General features: G+C 36.7%; 3 protein-coding genes across 10 annotated transcripts in view; 1 reads left to right on the forward strand and 2 right to left on the reverse strand.

Moving 5' to 3' along the window:
• Positions 1-21: 21 nt before the first annotated feature.
• On the reverse strand, positions 22-9,853 carry LOC143201284 (carbohydrate sulfotransferase 11). Of its 5 annotated transcripts, none has more exons than XM_076412245.1 (6): positions 9,714-9,853; positions 3,576-3,865; positions 2,458-2,717; positions 2,020-2,401; positions 1,228-1,409; positions 22-247 (listed from the first exon to the last, which is right to left on the reverse strand). In XM_076412245.1, exons 2-6 carry the CDS (start codon positions 3,741-3,743, stop codon positions 112-114), a joined length of 1,128 nt encoding a protein of 375 aa, XP_076268360.1. In that variant the 5' UTR covers positions 3,744-3,865; positions 9,714-9,853; the 3' UTR covers positions 22-111. The 5 variants fall into 5 exon arrangements, with proteins under 5 accessions (XP_076268360.1, XP_076268359.1, XP_076268361.1 ...); XM_076412244.1 differs by having other exon boundaries at positions 9,703-9,842; XM_076412246.1 differs by lacking the exon at positions 9,714-9,853 and adding an exon at positions 8,241-8,380.
• An 81-nt stretch (positions 9,854-9,934) lies between these two features.
• Positions 9,935-20,449, forward strand: part of LOC143201276 (beta-hexosaminidase subunit beta) — a 149,745-nt gene continuing 139,230 nt past the window's right edge. The window contains exon 1 of one of the 2 annotated variants that reach the window (XM_076412232.1): positions 9,935-10,061. The gene's annotated coding sequence lies outside the window, so the exon portion shown is untranslated. Of the gene's footprint in view, positions 10,062-18,555; positions 18,746-20,449 lie in introns of those variants that run through there. The other variant, XM_076412234.1, reaches the window with a different exon arrangement.
• sha (shavenoid) overlaps positions 12,460-20,449 on the reverse strand; it is a 120,878-nt gene continuing 112,888 nt past the window's right edge. For 2 of the 3 annotated variants that reach the window (XM_076412219.1, XM_076412220.1), the window contains exons 5-13: positions 18,351-18,484; positions 18,124-18,289; positions 17,877-18,065; positions 17,667-17,824; positions 17,363-17,611; positions 16,997-17,309; positions 16,550-16,941; positions 16,217-16,400; positions 12,460-16,151 (exon numbers count right to left, since the gene is read on the reverse strand). In XM_076412219.1, coding sequence (XP_076268334.1) covers positions 14,593-16,151; positions 16,217-16,400; positions 16,550-16,941; positions 16,997-17,309; positions 17,363-17,611; positions 17,667-17,824; positions 17,877-18,065; positions 18,124-18,289; positions 18,351-18,484 — 3,344 coding nt within the window. In that variant the 3' untranslated portion in view covers positions 12,460-14,592. The remainder of the gene's footprint in view (positions 16,152-16,216; positions 16,401-16,549; positions 16,942-16,996; positions 17,310-17,362; positions 17,612-17,666; positions 17,825-17,876; positions 18,066-18,123; positions 18,290-18,350; positions 18,485-20,449) is intronic. The other variant, XR_013006921.1, reaches the window with a different exon arrangement.

Consider the following 20,449-nt stretch of genomic DNA (forward strand, 5'->3'; position numbering starts at 1 on the left):
CCGGGGAATAAAACGAGCTGGTTATGGTTTAAATAAAATTTTTATTCGATAACGATATAACATTCGACTAGGTAACTCGATTTCTGCGGAGATGGGAAGATGTTCTGTTCCTTAATATATTTGGGGAACGGAGTTCGGATTGTTATCCCTCATCGTTATTGCTGCTAGTAGTTTGGATGGGTCGGATTCGGGCTTGCCCAGCTCTAGGTAGCCGTTCAGCGAGTAGTTGAACAACTCGAAGTCGAACCTGTAAGAGATGTGATTTAGGCGAAGGTCAGCGTTAGGTCCGATAATGTAACTAAAGGGGGTCTAAACTTGAAAATTTTTCAAAACTCTTAAGAAGATTTTTCAAAATTTAAATTATACATTTTCGGATATATAACGGGTCAAATTAAAAGTCCCCAGCCTGACACATAGATGGAGCTATTAGAATTAAATCCATAGGTTTTTTAGTTGGTCCTAACCCTCAAAAAATGCCCGTATAAATTTGACAGCTATCGGATCATTAGTTTGTGAGTTATAGCAATTTGAGTAAAGCAACTTTTGTTCTTCATTAATCTTTAGGAAATTGTGAAGAGGATGAACATAAGGGCTCTTTAATTAATTTACATTCTATGCTAACGGGGAATGACTCTATAACTTCAATTCCAGATCTTCCTACATGAATAAACGAGTCAAGGCAATATCTTATGCTCCAGAAAATTATATTAATATACTGTCAGTAGGTCTCTTTATTTTAAACTCTTTTGTGTTATCGCGCGATATCACCACGTTGATAATATAACATATATTTCTCAAATATCTTTAAAAAATGTAACTTTAAAACCTTTCAATTGTACATTACATAATGATTTTCCAGACAAAATATTACAAATAATAAGGTGTGCTATATACTTTTGGGTGTACCCATAATAGATCTCTAATAGATTAAATTGATGGCACTAACGAATATAGAAAAGTTAAAAGTCCGACGAAACTGAAAAGTTCTTTGTTCATAATTATATTTATTTATTTGTTGAGTTAATAAATTTATTTCACAAATTAAATTACTTATTTAAATTTTATTGGTCAACTAAACGTGACGTCAGGGCTGTCACGTGCAGCACCTGCGTGACAAAAATTATTAAAGAAACAATCAAATGTCTTCACAGCGAAATGTTTTTATTTTGGATGGTTAACTTTAAACGGTGAACGAAACTAGCTTTTGTTTTAACTAGATCTAAGTACCTGTATATGTGATAGAGCTGAAGTATCTGGGACCTAGTTAACTGCGAATAGTGCTTGAATATTTGAGCTGTGGTGGATCCTTTACCGGCGTTCTTCCACTGAGGCTTGATGACGCTCTCCAGTCCGGCCCTCTTGATCAAGTAGGCCTGATCCTCCTCGAGGGTCTCCGTATGAGCAACAATCTGTAATTGTCTTCGAATTGGTATCGCTAATTCATATTTCGACAGAGATACGAAGAAAGTTTGAAGAAAAAATATGCATCTGTGGTCAAAATTACAACCGACGTACAAAAATCCATAATTTGGGCTACAAACTCCCTATCCCATCCAGAATATTCTCCAGATTTAGCACTCCTATGATTATTTACTAGTTCCAAACCTGAGAAAATGGCTCGGTGACAAAGAGTTTGGGTGAAAAGAAGAAAAAGTCGTCACTGAAATAAAGGCCCATTTTGAGGGCCTTCAAATTTTTTTTTTTTTGGATGATTGAGAAATATTGAGGAATAAAACATTTTTTTGCTGAAAAAAGTATCTTTCAAAAACTCACTGAGTTATTAAAGTGCATTTGTAACTTATGCATTGTTATAACTGAGTCAAGGATATTTATTCATTTCTATGACTTTCTTTGCCAAAACCAAGCTAAAAATATTGCAGACAAATAGGTCTGAGCGGACATAGTATATGTATCGAGACCTGTAAGACCCGGGAAACGATACCTCTCACTCTTTTATTTAAAAAAAAAACTCACCGCGCATTCGCCATTCTGTCAATAACCTCGATGATCAATATTTACCTGAATATTGAACATGCACGGTGTACAAAACTCGACTATGGGTGTCCAGTGCATGTCCAGAGTCTGGCCGTTTCGCACGGAGCCCACCAGCCAATCCACGAATTCCGGATAGGTCGGATAGATGGGAGCCTCGTGAGCGGTTTTCTTCCGATACTTCCGTATGATTTCTTTTCCCAATTTACGGTGGACCGAACCGGGTACCGCGTACTGGATCTTGTCCCGATAGGCCGATAGCAGTCTCTCCAGCGGATGACGCACTATGAGGAAGGACAAGGACCCGTTTAAGGCCTTCTGTAAGGTTTCTAGTGTTGGACGGCCGTATTTCTGTCGAGCTAAGGTCATGGGAGGCGTACGGCTATTACGTAAAAACTTCGGACTGTATCTGGAAAGGGAGATTATCCGTTTATGTAATTCCCCGACGTCTAGCAGGTGTCTTACCCGGCTAAGATGTTAAAATTGTACATCCAGGATGTACTGGCTGCTTTGAAGACGTTGCACCAGACTAGGTGGTGCTTATCGTTGACTAGGTACTCCCACGGGTTCGGCTTATGGAGCGAATCGTTGCCGGGTCTGTCCAGACCGAGGACGTTGCAGGTTTTCTTCAGGTAGCGGCGACGAAAATCGAGTCGCCTGACTACCATCGACATATTTTTGTTTTTTAAGACGTGGGGCGTTAGGATCCGGTCTTCGGTAAATGGCTGGAAGGGTCTCAAGGCATTATTTTGTAATCGTATACTCTCTGGGTCAAAAATTATGATCTCAGACTATCTCTTAGAGCATATAAGTTTATTTTGCCTTGATGCATTGATTAATAATTCTCTAAATAATAAAAGATTCAAGATACTTCACTGGGCAGCATATGTATGATAATATTAATTTCACATGTAAATTTTTTTCCGTCATCTCTTGAAATACGTATGGAATCCACAAAACAAAAACAAAGCGTGTTCGTTTGCTGGATAACTGCCCATTGCATGTGTTCAATAGTTTAGTCGCGCCGTTGGAACAGTATTATATTACGCGCAGCCTATATAAGTAAATATATATAAGCTGTCCCTTCATAACGCTTTGCATGAATATCGGGAGTAACCGTCTTTAGTCATAGAATATGTCATAGAAAGATGCAAGTCTAATTTTTATTAAGCCTTGTAATGAAAAATGTCTTGTGTGCTAAAGTTTCGTCGTGGGGTACATGACAGACTTTCAACATTTAATCGATTATTGTAATCGAGTGTTTTCGCTTTCTTTTCGCTTCATGTCCATCGTCAGCCATCTTTCACATCCGGGCCATATTTTAGCCAATCAATTTAGTGAGATTTACCTCGGTGAGCCTTCTGTACTATTCTGGTTATCGAATCATAATCTAATACTTTCTTTGCTTTTATTTTAATTTTTATAGCTTTTCTGACTTATTTTAGTGTAAATAGTTCAATCAGCGAATCAGTGATGGATTAATTGTGTTCAAGATCAATATAATTTCTTTCGAATAATATGATAAACAGTAATCACTATCATTATCTCAGCCAATAATTATAAGGATTTGTTCTGGGACTTACCTTTCGAATGCCAAAGGAAAGAGGACGCACGGGTCTGATATAGTGGTCGGTGGCGACCATGATGACAAGGAAAACAGGCACAAGACAAATAACAGTAAAAAATATCACACATCTTCTAGCGATCCGCCAGCCATTCGCCTGGGTTCTCTTGATTTTTCTCAGTCTCATTTTCTCCTGATCACATCGTTTGGGTTTGGTGTCATTTATTCACGATTTCTTCGATACCCTCGTCCCGCTCCGAGACATCGTTTTCTTCCACTTCCGGTTGCCGCAATGGATTCTTATTCCATCTAGAACAAAAATGAGAGATAGACAATTAGGTTCTTTGTTGCCGAATTGTGTTTCTGTATGTAACAGGTCAATTGAAAAGTCCCCCGCCTACCATACTAAAACATAATTTTTTGGCAAAATGAGTTTTTTTTATTCAACATAATTCCCTTCAAGGGTGATGTACTCATAATAGCGACCCTTCAACTTTTCATACCATTTTTGGGGTACAAAAATGTAATTGGTCTCAGTTTCGGCGATCACCTATTTATTCGACGAAAATTTATTTCCAGCGAGCATTCCTTTGAGATCCGAGAACAAGAAATTGTCGCTGGGGACCAGGTCTGGAGAATACGGTGGATTTTTGCTATCGTTCTCACCGACTTGTGACACGGTGCATTGTCTTGGTGAGGCAGGACTTTCTTTTTCTTCAAATGCGGCCGTTTTTCGGCGATTTCGTCCTTCAAATAGTCAATAATACTATATAATAGTCGCTGTTGATGGTCCTTCCTTTTTCAAGATAGTCAATGAAAACTGTTCCATGCGCATCGCAAAATAGAGGCGCTATAACCTTGCCAGTCGACTGTTGCGTTTTCCCACGCTTTGGAGCGGGTTCATCGTGTGCAGTCCACTCGGATAACTGTCGATTGGACTTCGGAGTGAAATGATGGAGCCATGTTTCATCCATTGTCACATATCGACGCAAAAAAGTCGGGTTTATTACGCTTAATCATCTTCAAACATTGCTCTGAATCATCAACCCGTCGTTGTTTTTGGTCAAAAGTGAGCTCGCCCGGCACCCACTTTGTACAGAGCTTTCTCATACCCAAATAATCGTGAATATATATCTTTATAGTGTCTGCTATTTCAATCAGTTTCAATTTACGGCCATTCAAAATCATTTTGTAGATATTTTAAATGTTTTCGTCGGTAACAACCTCTTCTGGACATCCACTGCGTTCACCGTCTTAAGTGCTCATTTCACCACGTCTAAACTTAGCATACCAATCTTTGATGGTTGCTTTTCTTAGGGAAGTATCCGGAAACTCGGCATCAGGCCAAGTTTTTGCTTCAACTATATTTTTTCCCTTTAAAAACGACATTGACATTGGATGCCAAGCTTAATAGGAAAAAGCATGTTAAAAAGGAATGAACATAACTTTATATAAAGCTGAAATAATGTGGTGGTTGTTTGGACGACAATATGAATTATCACTACATGACAAAATGTTATTACATAAACCAACATCGATCTAGTGTAAACCTACGATGTGCAACTATGAGGTCGCACAAATAAATCCGATGACAATATGAGCCAAACTTATGCAAAACAAAGTTCTTGATACCCTAATTTTACGCCCCATGATATATTAGACATGAGGACATCCATAAAAATGTCACGAATTGTGTTTATAACGCTGATATTTTGTAATTATATACTCAAACGTTGTAATTACAATATATGATTTAGTTTAAATGAAAGTTTACTGTTAACCAAAAATAGTTTTTGTGTTACCTTTAAGATTTAACTTAAAACTATTTAACGCAAGCCTATTTTCACTAAACAATATTCAGAACACTTGAACCTTTCTACAAATGCTGTTTTGTTGGTTGAAAATTAATGCGCAAGGTTAGCGTTTATAATATTGTTATTGCAGCAAATTAGATCATTTTAAACATTATTTTAGACGGTCTTTTAATTAACCAGGTCAACATTAACCTTAATTAAATAAAAATTGTATCAACGCTGACATGTTTACGTAGCTTTTAGTCTAATGTAATTCGAAGGAAGTGGTGTTTCATGACATATTGTCAAAGTATTTCGTGTCGGACTGTAGAGTTCAATTTAATTAAACAAATAGTGAGAAAAAATTCCAAAAATGATAATTAAACAAATACGTTTTTTATTATTAATTATATTTTAAAGCTAGTGACCTAATCATTAATTAATTTAGTTTCTTCCAAGAAGCTATATTATATGTGTTTACTCTCTTTAACATATTCTCACCATCTAAATTGACATCTAATGTTGCTCTTGAATGTTTAACACTATTCTCATATAGTATAATAGTTTTTTTGTTTATATTGGTCAGTTTTTCATTCTTTTGTTGATAATGATGTTGACTTAGATCAATTAACAAAATTACATATCACTATATATAAATAATTGATATACTGTTATTATAAATGTTATCAAGAAAACACTTTTTTCAATTTTAACATTTAAATTCACACCAGAAAGCTGAGAAGAATCATATGACGTCAGCATACAGTTAGTAACCAATGAAGTGAACGACACAAAAACATCAAAATCATTTATTTTTCGTATTAATTATGAACCAAATGAAGTTTCTATTATATTTATTTCTATTTATCTATTTATATTATAGGCTTATTGATAAAAAATATAGATCTATAAAATCGTTGTTATATCAAATTGTTTCTTGCTTTTTAAATTGGGTAGAGGACTGTAGAGGGAAGTCTCATACCAAATTTCAAATAAATGTTCTAAAATCCTCTTGAGAGTATATTCCTAAATGGTTAAGCTTTGAGAATGGAAAAAATCGACTAGACTAGAATACCCCATGAAATTTATATGTATTTTTTATTGTTTTCCTTGTAAATCATTAGAGAAAGATGCGTCCATACCTTAAAAGAGATAATAGGCGAGCGTTAATAGTAATGGGAAATCTGATGATACCAAAACAACGGTACGATATATAATAAAATCGATTAGAATTTTAAAGGTATTACAAAGTATTACCACGATATTACGTTGCTTAAAAATATAAATGACTAAGAAATTCTGGTAATCAGTTGGATTACATGACGAATCAGTCGTGACAAACCGGACATATTACTGAGCGGTGTTTACGACAACATGTTCACTTGATTGTTAATAGTCGACGCAAAGAGGCCCATTTCCTTTAAGATGTAGATTACAAAACGAAAAGGTTAATGGGGAATAACTAATTTCATCTGTATGACCAGCAAAGAAGTATTATGATATATATATATATATATATAATCATGGTTAAAAATGATTTTAATGATTAAAATAACATTAAATGCCATAATAGGTAATAAATAATTTTTAATCAAATGTAGGCAAATTCGGTTCGTGTCGGCTATTCATCGGCTAGTTAACAATACGAAGGAAGCATCAGGGATCTAATTTAGAAGTGATATCCCATCAATCATGATTTTACATCTACTTGAGAGACTTTTTGGTTGCGGGAATGAACGGCTTGATACTATCTGAAAGAGGCAGTATTTAATCGATTGTATCTGGGTAAATTAGATATTTTTATTGTCAAAAGTGTTACTTATACACTAAACCAGTTCGTGTGCTTTGATTCGCTTCAATCTTCTGATTTCCTGCGTGCTGATCAGTAGCTGTATTGTTTCCAAATTTCTGTGATTTAGCAACATTATTTTATGTTTTAAAGCGAAATCTTGGATCAATTCGTGTATCCAGATACAGATTCCTAGCTTATCGTGCAGCTCTTCGTTGGTTACGTAGCGATAAACATTGGTAGAACATTAATCGTAAAACTTTGTTTAGGGCTCGTTGGAATACTTGTTGGTTTGATGTTTTAGTACAACCCCATATTTGCACCCCATAGGTCCAAATAGGCTTTATGATTGACTGATAAACCAATCTCTTTGATTTTAAATCAAGTTAACAGTATCTTCCGACCAACCAGTACAGTTGCTTTACTTTCAGTCTAATTTGCTCTGCTTTTTGTTTAACATGGTGTCTCCAATTTAACCTACCATATATCCCGAGGTATTTAGCTGATTCTGCGGGGGGAATCGGGCATCCGTCAAGTGATATAATTAGGTTTTTGTCATATCGCCGCAACGCAAAATTAACACGGACAGACTTGGAGCTATTAAGCTGTATTTTCCAGTCTCTAGTCTATTTGTAGATCTTGTTGACCGCTACCTGTACCTTTTATATAGCCTTAGACAGCGTTGCATCTTTTGCCACGATAACTGTGTTGACAGGAAATTTTCCAAATACTGTTTCTTTTATTGTTGTGATATCAGCAGTATAGAGCCGATATCGAAGTGGTCCCAAGGCACCACCCTGTGGAACTACAGCCGAAATAGTTTTAAGCGTTGACAGTTTCAATTGTTAGAACGGAAATGAGTTGTTTGTTAGTTAATTTTCAACTGATTGACCCTTGACGTGAAAATGCGCTAAAAGGCCCGTGTAAAGAAGAAGACAGTATTACTATACAACCATAAATACAACCACAAAAAGAGCAATAATAATTGAGCGATTTCAGAACAAAGTATTGAGAAAATCTGTTAATGCCTATGTTTCAGAAGAAACACTGTCTATAGAGATTTTGAAAGCGACATCATTAAACACAACATTGAGAAACCTACCCAGTCATGAACTAAGACTTCTTCACCTTGTTGCCTTCAAGAGGTCTAAACCTTCTGAGCTGGTGTAGTGTGGTGTTAAGGTAAAAGAGACCACAGTGCTAGCGTACACGTCAATATTAGTGTCATCAAGTTGATGGAATCTAGGATCGGAAATCAGACTATTACTTTTACCAATGTTACTGAGATTATTTAAAATGAATTAATAGAATGAAAAATATTTGTGTTTGTTTTGTTTTACACCGGATTCACGTTTATTTTAAAATAGACCGAAAATAGGATAACATTTTTGTTATTGTTTTGATTTAAAATATCTTAGGACTTATTTTTATCAGCCTTTTTATTTTGCTCTAATTTTTATTATTATATAAAAATGTTACAACATGTTAATTATATATTTTTATAACGAATTTTTTTTAATTTTAAACTTAATATATACTGTTGGCATACTCTTCAATATTAGTGTAAACAGGTTGATGGAACTTAAGAGATATTAAGGCAAAAATCTTTGGTGAATTTAATGATTTAAGAGTGCATAATATTACTTATTGAACAAGTATTGTTAAATTGTAAATTTTTGTAATTTAACTGAAATTATTTATAAAAAAAAAGCAATATTTTCTAGGAAAATTGATGAAATGAGTACTTAAATAAAACACTGAAATCACACGTTTATTTTAAAATGGCTCAAGAATAGCATAACATTTTTGTTATTGTTTTGATTTCAAATATTTTAGGACTTATATCAGACTTTTTGTTTCGCTTATAATTTTCATTATTATTTCAAACTATTACATCAAATTGATTATATATCTGTTATTACATATTTATTTTCTTGCTCTTTTAACGTTTAAGTCTGTAAAATTGATCAATATTTCGTATTAAAACCTAGTGAAATGTATTCTAACTGTAGTACCCTTTGAAAATCAGATCTAGGTGTTTTATCGATATTTTGGTTTTTTGGTTTGGTTTTGGTTGGTCCGTTTTGAGTAGAACCTTTACTTGAGTATCGTATCTGTAATGTTCTCTGTAGAAATACTAAGATTATTTAATAATAATAAAACAACATATTTTCTAAGACACATATTTATGTAAAATACTGAATTCATACATTTATTTTGAAATAAACAAAAATAGGATAACGTTTCTGTTATTGTTTTAATTTGGAACATTTTATTACTTATTTATTTCAGGTTTTTCATTTTTCTTCTAGATTTTGTTATTATTTAAAACGCTTACATCAAATTCATTGTATATTTTTTACTCGACGTTCATTGTCTTGTTCTTTTTAAACCTAATGTTTAAAACTGTATAATTGATTTAATATTTGATGTTAAAACCTAGTGAAATGTGTTCTAACTTTAATACCCATTGAATATCAGAACTAGATGTTTTTTTACTAAAATTTGGTTGTCAATTTTGAGTTGTATCAATGAAGTTCCGCGTATAAACACTGAATACTAACCGAAAACTCACCGCTTATCACTGTTAACAATAAAAAAACATCATAAACATCGTTCGTCGAACTTAATACCGTCTACTCAGTCTCATTGATGATTTTCCGCACTATACTGCAGTTTTCCGACGGAATTGGGTCGATCCGACCATCCTACGTCGTCCATATCCTCACGGGCTTGCGCCCTCGCCGAGGCCCGCTCGATTCGGTCGTGAAAATGGGAAATCCTCGATAGTTTCGCCCGTTTTTTACCGGCGACTAGTGTCATTTCCTCGACTGTCCTTTTTTTTCGTGGTCCGTGCTCGGCGTCGAGCCGACTGTCGCTTGTTTAAATATAGACGGCCACAAGTCACAGAAATAAAAGCAAGGTAGATATTTGTCTTTTTCATTGTTGGGACGGTTATTTTTAGTGTCGAGTTAGTGGCGTTTCGATTTCTTGGAGATATTTCCTCTATCGCGACGTTTTATTCGGTGTAAAAAATTATAGATTCGGGTTAGTTATATTTTACATTATGTAGGATATTAAAACTACCTAATTTTCAATAAAATAGTATTGACCATTTGATTGTTTGTCCTTTAAGCAAAACCATCCATCGAGCCCTTTTATAATTTCTTCGAAATTGACAAAATGTTGCTCAGCAAACGCGTGTTCCATTGATACGAAATGTTGATAGTCGGGCGAGGCACGGTCTGGAGAGTACGGCGGGTACGATAATATGTCCCATCCAAATGCTTTCAAGACTTTCTTGACCGGTTTTGCTTTAGGAGACGGCTGGATGTTGTTCAATACATGGTTCAAATTGACCATTTGTTGTCAGTAGCGATCACTATTAACTGTTTCACCACACCACCCTGGTCCCATCAAACACAGAGCATTGTCTTGCGATCAAAACGATTTGGTCTTGAAGTCGATCAGGCGGCTTCGCCAGGTGATAACCATTATTTTTTGTGCTTAAAGTTTTCAAAATAAACTATTTTTCATCACCCGTCACTGTTCGATGCAGAAATGGCTTTGTGTATCATATAATTGATGTGGCACCCATCTTTCTCATTATTATAACAGGTCATTTAAAAAGTTCACGGCCTGACACATAAATGGCGATACTAGAATTAAATCCATATATTTTTAGTTAGCCGTAACCCTCAAAAGATGCATGTATTAATTTGACAGCTGTGGGATCATTAGTTTGTGAATTATAGTATTTTGAGTGAAGCAACTTTTGTTATTGTGAAAAAATGGATAAAGGGGAATTTCGCGTGTTGATAAAATATTGCTTTTTGAAGGAAAAAATACAGTTGGAGCAAAAACTTGATGCCGAGTTTCCGGATACTACTCCAGGAAAATTAGCCATCAAGGATTGGTATGCTAAGTTTAGACGTGGTGAAATGAGCATCGAAGACAGCGAACGCAGTGGAAGCCTAAAAGAGGTTCTTACCGACGAAAACATTAAAAAAACGACAAAATGATTTTGAATGACTGTAAATTGAAATTGAATGAAATAGCAGACACTCTAAAGATATAAACTGAACGGTACATCATATCATTCACGAATATTTGGGTATGAGAAAGCTTTCTATAAAGTGGGTGCCGCGAGCTCACTTTTGATCAAAAACAACGACAAGTTGATGATTTGGAGCAGTGTTTGAAGATGATTAAGCATAATAAACCCAAGTTTTTGTGTCGATATGTGACAATGGATACAACATGGGTCCATCATTTCACTCCGAAATCCAATCCACAGTCATCCGAGTGGACTGCACACGATAAATCCGCTTCAAACCGTGGTAAAACGCAATAGTCGGCTGGCAAGGTTACGACGTCTATATTTTGGGATGCGCATGGAATAATTTTCATTGGCTATCTTGAAAATGGAGGGATTATCAACAGCGAATATTACATAGCTTTATTGGACCGTTTGAATCACGAAATCGCCGAAAAAACGGTCGCATTTGAAGAAAATGAAAGTGCTGCTTCACCAAGACAATGCACCGTGTCGCAAGTCAGTGAACACGATGGCAAAAATCCATCTATGCACCGTATTCTCCAGATCTACCCCCCAGCGACCATTTCCTGTTCTTAGATCTCAAAAGAATGCTCGCTGGGAAGACATTTTCGTCGAATGAAGAGGTGATCGCCGAAACTGAGACTTATTTTGTAGCAACGGACAAATCGTACTACAAAAATGGTATCGAAAAGTTGGAGGGTCGCTATAATCACTGTATCACCCTTCAAAAAAAAACTAATTTTGCAAAAAAATGTGTTTTACTATGGTAGGCTGGGGACTTTTCAATTGACTTGTTAAACTTGTAATCGGTTGCTAATCATTTCTATGGCCACATTTAATATTATCCCAATTATTTTTGGGTTTGGGTAGGTTGGGCTTTCATTCAATAGCTTTTGCACTTTCGCATCTTCACACTTTTTTGATCTACCAATATGTTCCTTGTCTTGCACATCGCAATCACCACTTTTACTTTCCAGCATGTTTACCGTAAGTTTCTACCAGCAAACGATGACTTTCAGCGGCTTCTCTAATTTTTTAGTTTGAACTAATGGATTCTAGAGGAATAGAGCATTAAAATATCTCATTGTTGTATTAAACTTACTAGTATAAGGTACTAGTAATATAGTATAAGTAGTACTAGTATAACTATCTTATTTTTTACTTTATTTCTTCTATGTGTGGTTAAAATAATATTATGTAAAATTTTGTTACAATACTCCCATTAATTGTTAATCCTATATCTATAAATGAAACACAAAAGCATTTTTTATTGTTTTATTTAAAAAATATTCGCTTTCAAACAGTTTCTTTATTCCTAGACAACTACACTGTAAATAAAATCGTACGTAGAACAAATACCAGAACGTTATAGGGAAAAAAACATATGAATAAATAGTAACACATTAAACAAAAAATCAAAAAAAAAACAGAAAACAGTGACGTATGTGTAAACGCGTCCAACATGAAAAATGGACTAACATCAAGTAACTAATAAGACAAAAAAAAACAATAACTAATAAAAAAACTTCAAATAAATATAACACGAAATCTTTACCATAACAGAGACGTACAAAAATGGGCAAGTAACATTGCTCTCGATTTCAATACAGAGCTCTGAAAAAGCTGCTTTCACGCTCTGTATCGAATAACCTGTAACTCAGGTACAGCGAAGTGAGCACATACTATCTACAGAGCGTTCCCTGGAGGACATACCAGTCATGTTCCCCTAGGAACAGTTTAATATAATTGCACTTCTTTTATTGCACACGAATATCACTAAAATCTTTGAGTATATTGCACTCTAACATCTATATACAGTTTTAAACAACCTATTGATTATTTACAGACAAATCTATTACTAAAACTTATATATTTATTGCTTTTAATTGTAAAACTTATACCTAATATTGCACTTCCGGCCAAGGGCTATATCACAAATTTACAATATTGCACATAGTTAAAATTATTTTGGCATAGATTAATAGGAAATACCAAATATTAAACTAAAAAAGATGAAGTCTCTTATATATTATATAATTTCTGTAAAAAGGTATATGTATATGTAAAACGTCAGGTAAAAAGAAAACCTATATTAAATTATGAGTGTTGTATGATAAGTATGTAGATTAACAGACACTGTCTTATTAATTTTAATGTTTTGGGTTCTCCTGAATTCAAGAGTAAGGACAGAGCGAGATCTAGTGTGCATTAGGTGAAGAGGGGGGATGAGAGAACTAACCCACTATTGCTAGTCTGCATTTATTTTAGCGATTTTAGTTTAAAATTAGTACGAATGTCGTCATACGGCCATAAATCAACTTTATTATGATTTCAGGGGTTTATTTGATTAAAAAGAAATGGATTCGACCTCTAACTTTTATGATGATGTTTTGCTGCATTGTTTTTTTATGTTACATGATTTTAATACAAACTATTTAGTCACCCTATACTTGAATAACTATTTTTACATTAATACATTTCCACAAAACAGGGCACATACAGCAACAGATACGATGGAAAAAGGGAAGTTGTGCTAGTTTGACAAACACTTGCACGGAAAGATGTCCTTATTTAAAAAATACTAAAACTCGTAGGAAAATAATAAAAAAGTTTAAGAACTTTTAAAAGTTCCTCAGAATATGATGAAGATAATCATTCTGCCAAGACAATTAATAAAATAGTCAATAAGAAGAACGTAAAGAAAACTCAGCTTCCTTCAAGCACTGAAGACAATGATATTTTTGTCTAGTGTTTGTTCATTAAATTTGTCCTTAATAAATGTCTTTTTGATGTGAATAGTGCTGAACTGTGACAGTAACTAAATTAATTAAGTTACTTCTTCTTCAATTAGAGGTTTATCCATCTAATTATCATTGGTGCAAGTGACCCCTTGGTGGTTTAATAGGGTCTAATGAGTCATTAGTAATTATAAATTAAATTTAATATAGTAAACAATGGATATTCTAAAGTTTTTTTGGTTCTAATATACGGTCAAATGAATAATAAATTGATTTAAGAATGACATTTTTCTATTTTTTTCTTTGAATCATGTGACTTCACTCTGACCTACTATACAAGCATTTTTGACGAAGGGGGCTCAGATTTCCGAGAGGGATACAAGGAAAGTGTTTGAGATTGTTGAAACTGTGAGTATCAATTGATTGGGTGTTCTTTCTTACCTGATTTTAGTTGCACCATCATGGTACTGATCATGGTACATGGTGCAACTAATGCTAGTTCCTGAAGCATCAAAATTAGTTGTGCCTTGAGGAATTTCGATAATAACTAATCCATGATCTTGATATTTACAATAAACTGCATTTTATATGAGAAACGTGAGAAATACAGTTGGAAATACATGATATATGAAATGTTCTATCTATTTTCTATTTACCTAATTACGTAGCAGCGGATTTGAGGAAACTGGTACTACCGTGGTATAACTGACAGTCTCGGAATCGCTACTGCTAGTTTCGTCGTCGTTATTTATCAGTCCACTGTCAACCGATATCGAATAGTTTCGCGTGGGCATCCTCGAGAACCAAACCGAGTGCGTTTCCACGCTCTCTGCTCCAGACTCGCTCTGACCGTCCCCCAAGCTCTCATCCGTTTCGCTGCCATTACCCTCCGTCTGAGGTCGATGATTCTTCATCCTCAACTCGCTGGAATCGGTGCTTAGGTACCCCGAGTCCTCGGGTTTCAGCGTTCCATCCCACGCCCTCCTCTCGTTCTTCCTCTTCAGGTACACCTCCAGCGGTCCCCCCTTGTCGGTCTTGAACGATCGGAGTGTCCTCAGCGGCCTGGCCACTCCGCACTCCTCCAGTTTGGAGTGAAGCACGAACTGGTTCTGGTGGTTTTTCGTCAGGATTATGTCGTCGGTCTGTATGAGGTTGGTGATGTTGCCCGTTTTGGATTTTTGGAGGACGCAGAGTTGGTATTGTACGTTTTCGCCAGGAGTGCCGACCTCAGAAGACGTCTTCTGGGTATCCCCGGCACTCCTGTCATCGACGTTTTTTGAACCGAACGTCGTTTTAGGAACCAAGGCGCCCTGGTAGCTTGCTGGGGTCATCGTCACTTTCCTCGGTGGTTTTGGGTGCTCGTATATAGGGGATCCGTCGTGAGGTGGGGGTGGTATGACGTCGGGTGGCACTACGGTTCCGGTGGATGTTGTTTTCACTCTTTGCCGCCTCAGGTGTCTCTCCTCCAGCGTCAGCAATCTTCCCTCGCTATCGGTGTCGCCGGTTTCCATGTTGAACTGTTCCTTCTCCCGAGCTTGTTTCCGTTTTTCCTCGAACATCTCCCTCAAACTCCCGAACTCTCTGTTGAAATTGCTGGTCTCCGATACATCAGCGCTGACGTTGGACAACTCCGGTTTAAAAGTGCCGTTAGTCCGCAACAGTATTTGGTTAGGCCTCTCAAGCGAGTCCTCAAACACGTTCTTCTTATCGCCGTACTTGTTCGGACGATCCAGGGTGTCAGGCTCAAACTCGTCCGAGTCATTGATCGGTATATAGTGATCCATGCAGTCCTCCACTTCGATCAACAACTTGCCGGGCTTCTCCGAACCGCCGTCGTATCGAATTTTCAGCTTTCGCTTCTCCAAGGTGGAACAATTGGAGCCGGACGGCGTAGAGGGGTTGCTCCCGTAGTTGTACCCGTTATTGACATAGACCTCGCTCACTAAGCTGTATCCGTTGTTGTTCTGGAGCAGTTCCGGGAACTTATACAGGTCGCCGTTGATGGTAGAGCCACGTTTCATCACAATTAATTCGTAATCATGCTCGTTTTCATTGAAAAGGTCCATGTTCAGTTTGGATAAGGTCATGCTGCCGGTGTTCTTGTTGAAGATGGCGTTCTGCATCGTGATCTCTTCATCTACGGGCAGAGCGGTGCTGAGACTCGGACTGGGTTGTGATGACGATACCTCGGCGTAGTCTGAAGGAGTTGAATAACCTAGAAAAAGGATTGTGTAATGAATTAAATGGAAATAACTTGGAGGGATTTGCTACCACGCATACCTTTATTTGTAGTCCTTTCCAAACTGTCGGTTTCATAACCATTGTTCATTTTCCTGGCCAGTACCCGATTCGCAGCCTCCAGCATGGTTTTGTGAACGGTGAGCTCGTTAATAACGGCTTTCATTTGGTTTTTGGTCAAGGTTGGAATGCGAGTCTCTTCAGTTTGATTCTCCATTACCATAGCCTTGTAAAAAATAAACACCGTTAAGGAATTGGTGGTAAGTCGTGCGAAGAATTTGCCTCTCTTTTTGAGGAAAAGCGAATTTCGACCACAGAGCAATCACTAGTTTTGAAAGTCTCGTAGAAATATTTGAATAAATTCATTGAGCATACCTCCTGTATCATATCTGGCGGTGGTAAAGGATGACCTCTGCCCACATCATGGGGTAAAGTCTCGTAAAATTCTTCCTCCTTCGTTTTCAAAGATGGCGGTGCGGGAGGTGGTGGTAATTTTGGTTTTCGCACGGTTTTCTCCTTGCCACGCTTGTTCTGATGCGTCTTCTTACTGGATACTCCCTGTTCCGATGCGGGACGGGGAGACAGAGCTCGATCCGACGATATACTTTCCGGAGGTAGGGACCTGGTGGGCGATCGGACCCTGTTGGGGCTCTTCGAAGGATCTGATTGTAATACGTTGCTGTTTTCGTCGAGCTTAAGCAGAGGTATGTCCTCCAACCATTTTCTGATGCTTCGTTGTTTACTTTCTGTAGTCGTGGTGATGGTACCTGTATAGGACGAAATATTAGATATTATTCTTGAAAAACAAAGAATATGTATTACAGTTTTGACAAGCGGCCAGCATAGGTAACTGAGCAAAGCCTCCACGAGTGTACTCTGAAGGTACACAGCCCGGACACCCGGAGCAAGTCTTCCTCCTGCTGTTTTCCCTCTTTAAACTGATGATGCTGCCTCTCCGACTGGTCCTACTGGAAGGACGCGAGAAATCATAACTTGGATCCACGGAATATTGCGTCTCCTCTTCGGGAATATTGAATAGGGTTGGTGCGAACCGTTTAGTCGCCATCTTCTGCTTAGCTATGGCGATAACTTCGCGGATTTTCGACAGGAACTCTAAAGCAGCCGGTGGGGGTGCCTGTAACACCACCTTCAAGAAAATAATCCTACCACTATCACCAATACACTCACCACAAGCAAATGGGGCTCGAAATAAGACGGATTGAAGTAGAGTTTCTTTCGTACGGTTCCCGTCAAGCTCTTGGTTCCCTCAGATCGCTCGTCCAGTGTCTCTACGATGGAGACGTCTTCTTCGGGTAAGCGTTCGAAGCTGGAGTTGTCCTGATAGCTATTGTCTGAGGATGATGTGCTGGAGTAACTCTTCGTGTAGGATTCGTACCTGGGTCTTTGGGCGTGGATCAAAGCCGATGTGATCTGAGCCTAATAAAACATTATTTGGTGATATTGAGCAAGTTTCCCTGAGACAGAAAGTTACCTCGTGATGTTTAATCAAATCGGGAGGTATGTCGTTGTCAGAATTCGTGCTATCGCTGTATGCGTTTTCCGATAATCCAAAATGGTGGGTTATGGACAAAAGGGGATTGTTCTTCACTATTCCTTCCTCCATGGCGGCGATGTTTGTATCGCTCTGAGCTGTGAAGCCACTTTAATCACATAATTATTGCGTTGAATATATATTACTTACACTGGTCAGTTGTTTTAGATGAGCTGCGCTTCTTCAAGTGCAGATAAAGGAACACAGAGGCTACATATATGAGACCAAGGAGGACTGATGATATTCCAATAGTCACGTATTCCGAGACACTCAAAGAATCACCGTCTCTGTGTTCCGGCGTCGAATGGGCCTCTAACGAAAAAGCCACTTCGGTCATGTCTGAAATAAGTAAATAATTTATATCAGCTTGATATAACCAGGAAAGTTTAGAACTAACTGTTTTGTAATTTTGTCGGAGAACCCACTATCCTGAAAGCGACACAGGGCATGAACACTTCTTGGGTGGGACTGGAGGAGATGTCAATGGGTATTTCTCGGCACAGAAGATGTACCAAGATAGTCCTACCTGACATTCGGTTTTGTAGCGCCTTCTCGCCCTCCCACTAAAATAAAGCATCTCTAATATTATGGAGCTAAAACTCTAGGCGGGTTTCGGCTACACACCCGTATATAAGTCCTTCCTTCGTCACGAAACAAGCGAAAAGGGATATCGGCAGCCTGTGGATTCCGTAAATCTATCCATCCATCTTCGGTAAGGTATTTTGCTCCCGATACAAAACATATTGGCTTCTCGATACCTGAAATAACAAATCTTAGTACATAAAAGCTTTCGTATAGATTTTTATAGTCAATCCAATAAAATCAGCAGGTCAAATACACGATAAATGGTGGAATTGTGAATAAGTATTCCATAGATTATAAATTAACAAATTGGTAATTGACCTCGACAGTGACGGTGATAGTGAAAGTGACTGAATGAAACTTTTTTGTTGTGACCATATTGCCCAATATTGACAATTGTCATCAACACAGAGTAGTAAAAGTAGAAATAACTAAAGGTGAGTATATAATTAATATAGAATAATTTTGTTGTAGAATGTTAAAGATTTTGATGTAATTATTCAGAATTCACATGAACATTATGTTAGAGTTTATGAGGAAAGAATTAACACTAACTGTTTTACAGATATGGCGAATGCGTTAGAGATAATCTAGTTATTAAATCAAATTTTATGAAATTTATCAGGGAAAATGTACACAGTAACAATAAACTAAAGACAATACACTATAAACTAACACACAGAAACTAAAGAGAAATACATTGATATCAAAATGACTTGATCTGAAAAACAGAAACAAAGGAAAAAAGAACCAAACGTAAAAAGCTAAATATGCTCTCTAATGAAAGTAAAATACACTACTTGGATATACAATTAGATATTAATTAGGTAGATTAGGCCTGCAGAGGATGCTACTACATTAAAAACGCGCCTAGAACTCTACCTCATAGGTAATGTGGAAAGTGACCAATGTAAATATAATAAAACAACTCTAACCTACAAACTATTACGGCTGTTTAATTAACTGTAGTTGAAGTCCTTCAATAATATAAGCATTAGATGTATTATAAGGTTAAAATAAATTATATTTTATAACGTAAAAATAAATCAAATGATACAAATTTTGATGAAGGGCATTGGTTGTTTTTTTGAAAGAATACTATATAAACGATATTCATATTACAGATCATATAAGGAATCGCCATTATCGTTATTTTATTCTAATTAAAATCAGAAATTAATGAAATAACGTTAGATAATAGCATTTCAGCTCTTTTCAGTACCACCATCATAAGATAAATCCGCAGATGCACGCTGCTGCTTGTAAATTAAAACCGGTAGAAAAAAACTTAATGAATTGTCTGTTTACTTAAGCAGCTGCGACATGGTAAATGATCGCCTATCTTCTTGATAAGTTCTTTGAATTGTTAATTGTTCAACTATGCAATTAGTGTTAAAATGGCAACAGTTAGACGACAAGATATCATCGTGTCATTACTCGCGCTAGCTCTTCCAATGGATACTGGGTTTTTGTTTAACCAAAGACCCAGATAAATATTGAATTAGGTTTGGTTCATTAAAGGAATACTAATTAATAGAATTACAATTGATGTAGGGGCTCTAGGCTTACGTATGCAATGTTACGATTTGACAAATATGTCATTTTATTCGACTGACACCACGCTTCAAAGCTATACATGTTAGATTTTGCGAAAGTAACACCGCCATAGATTTATACCTCTTTAAAGATACCAAGTTCCGTAAATGGAAGTTCCTTACAGCACTTTTGCAACTTTCTTATTTTAAAAGTGGTAATATCGATGTACAAGACAAATAACCTTCTGGTAGACCGAAAAAGTTTGAAGATGCGAAACTCTAAGAGTTACTGGATAAAGACCAACCCAAACTCAAAAAAAACTGACAGAAGCGTTAAATGTGACCCAAGAAAATACAAAAGATGGGAGGATGGGATGAAAGATGCCACATCAACTGAATGACAGGCAAATGGAAAATCGAAAAATGCTCTGTTTCTGCATCGAATGGTGATGGGTAATGAAAAGTGTATTTACTTTGAAAAACCTAAGCGCAAAAAGTATGGTTATGACCTGGCAAAGCCGATCCTAAGGCCAAACGTTAGAAAATGACTCCATAAATAGATTTGTTCAAAGGACAAACAGTTTTTTTGGACTGACATCCATAAAT

This window comes from Rhynchophorus ferrugineus, unplaced genomic scaffold (assembly GCF_030347505.1).
Source record: "Rhynchophorus ferrugineus isolate W39M unplaced genomic scaffold, kcgeb_rfMv2 rfM8, whole genome shotgun sequence".
Classification (NCBI taxonomy): domain Eukaryota; kingdom Metazoa; phylum Arthropoda; class Insecta; order Coleoptera; family Curculionidae; genus Rhynchophorus; species Rhynchophorus ferrugineus.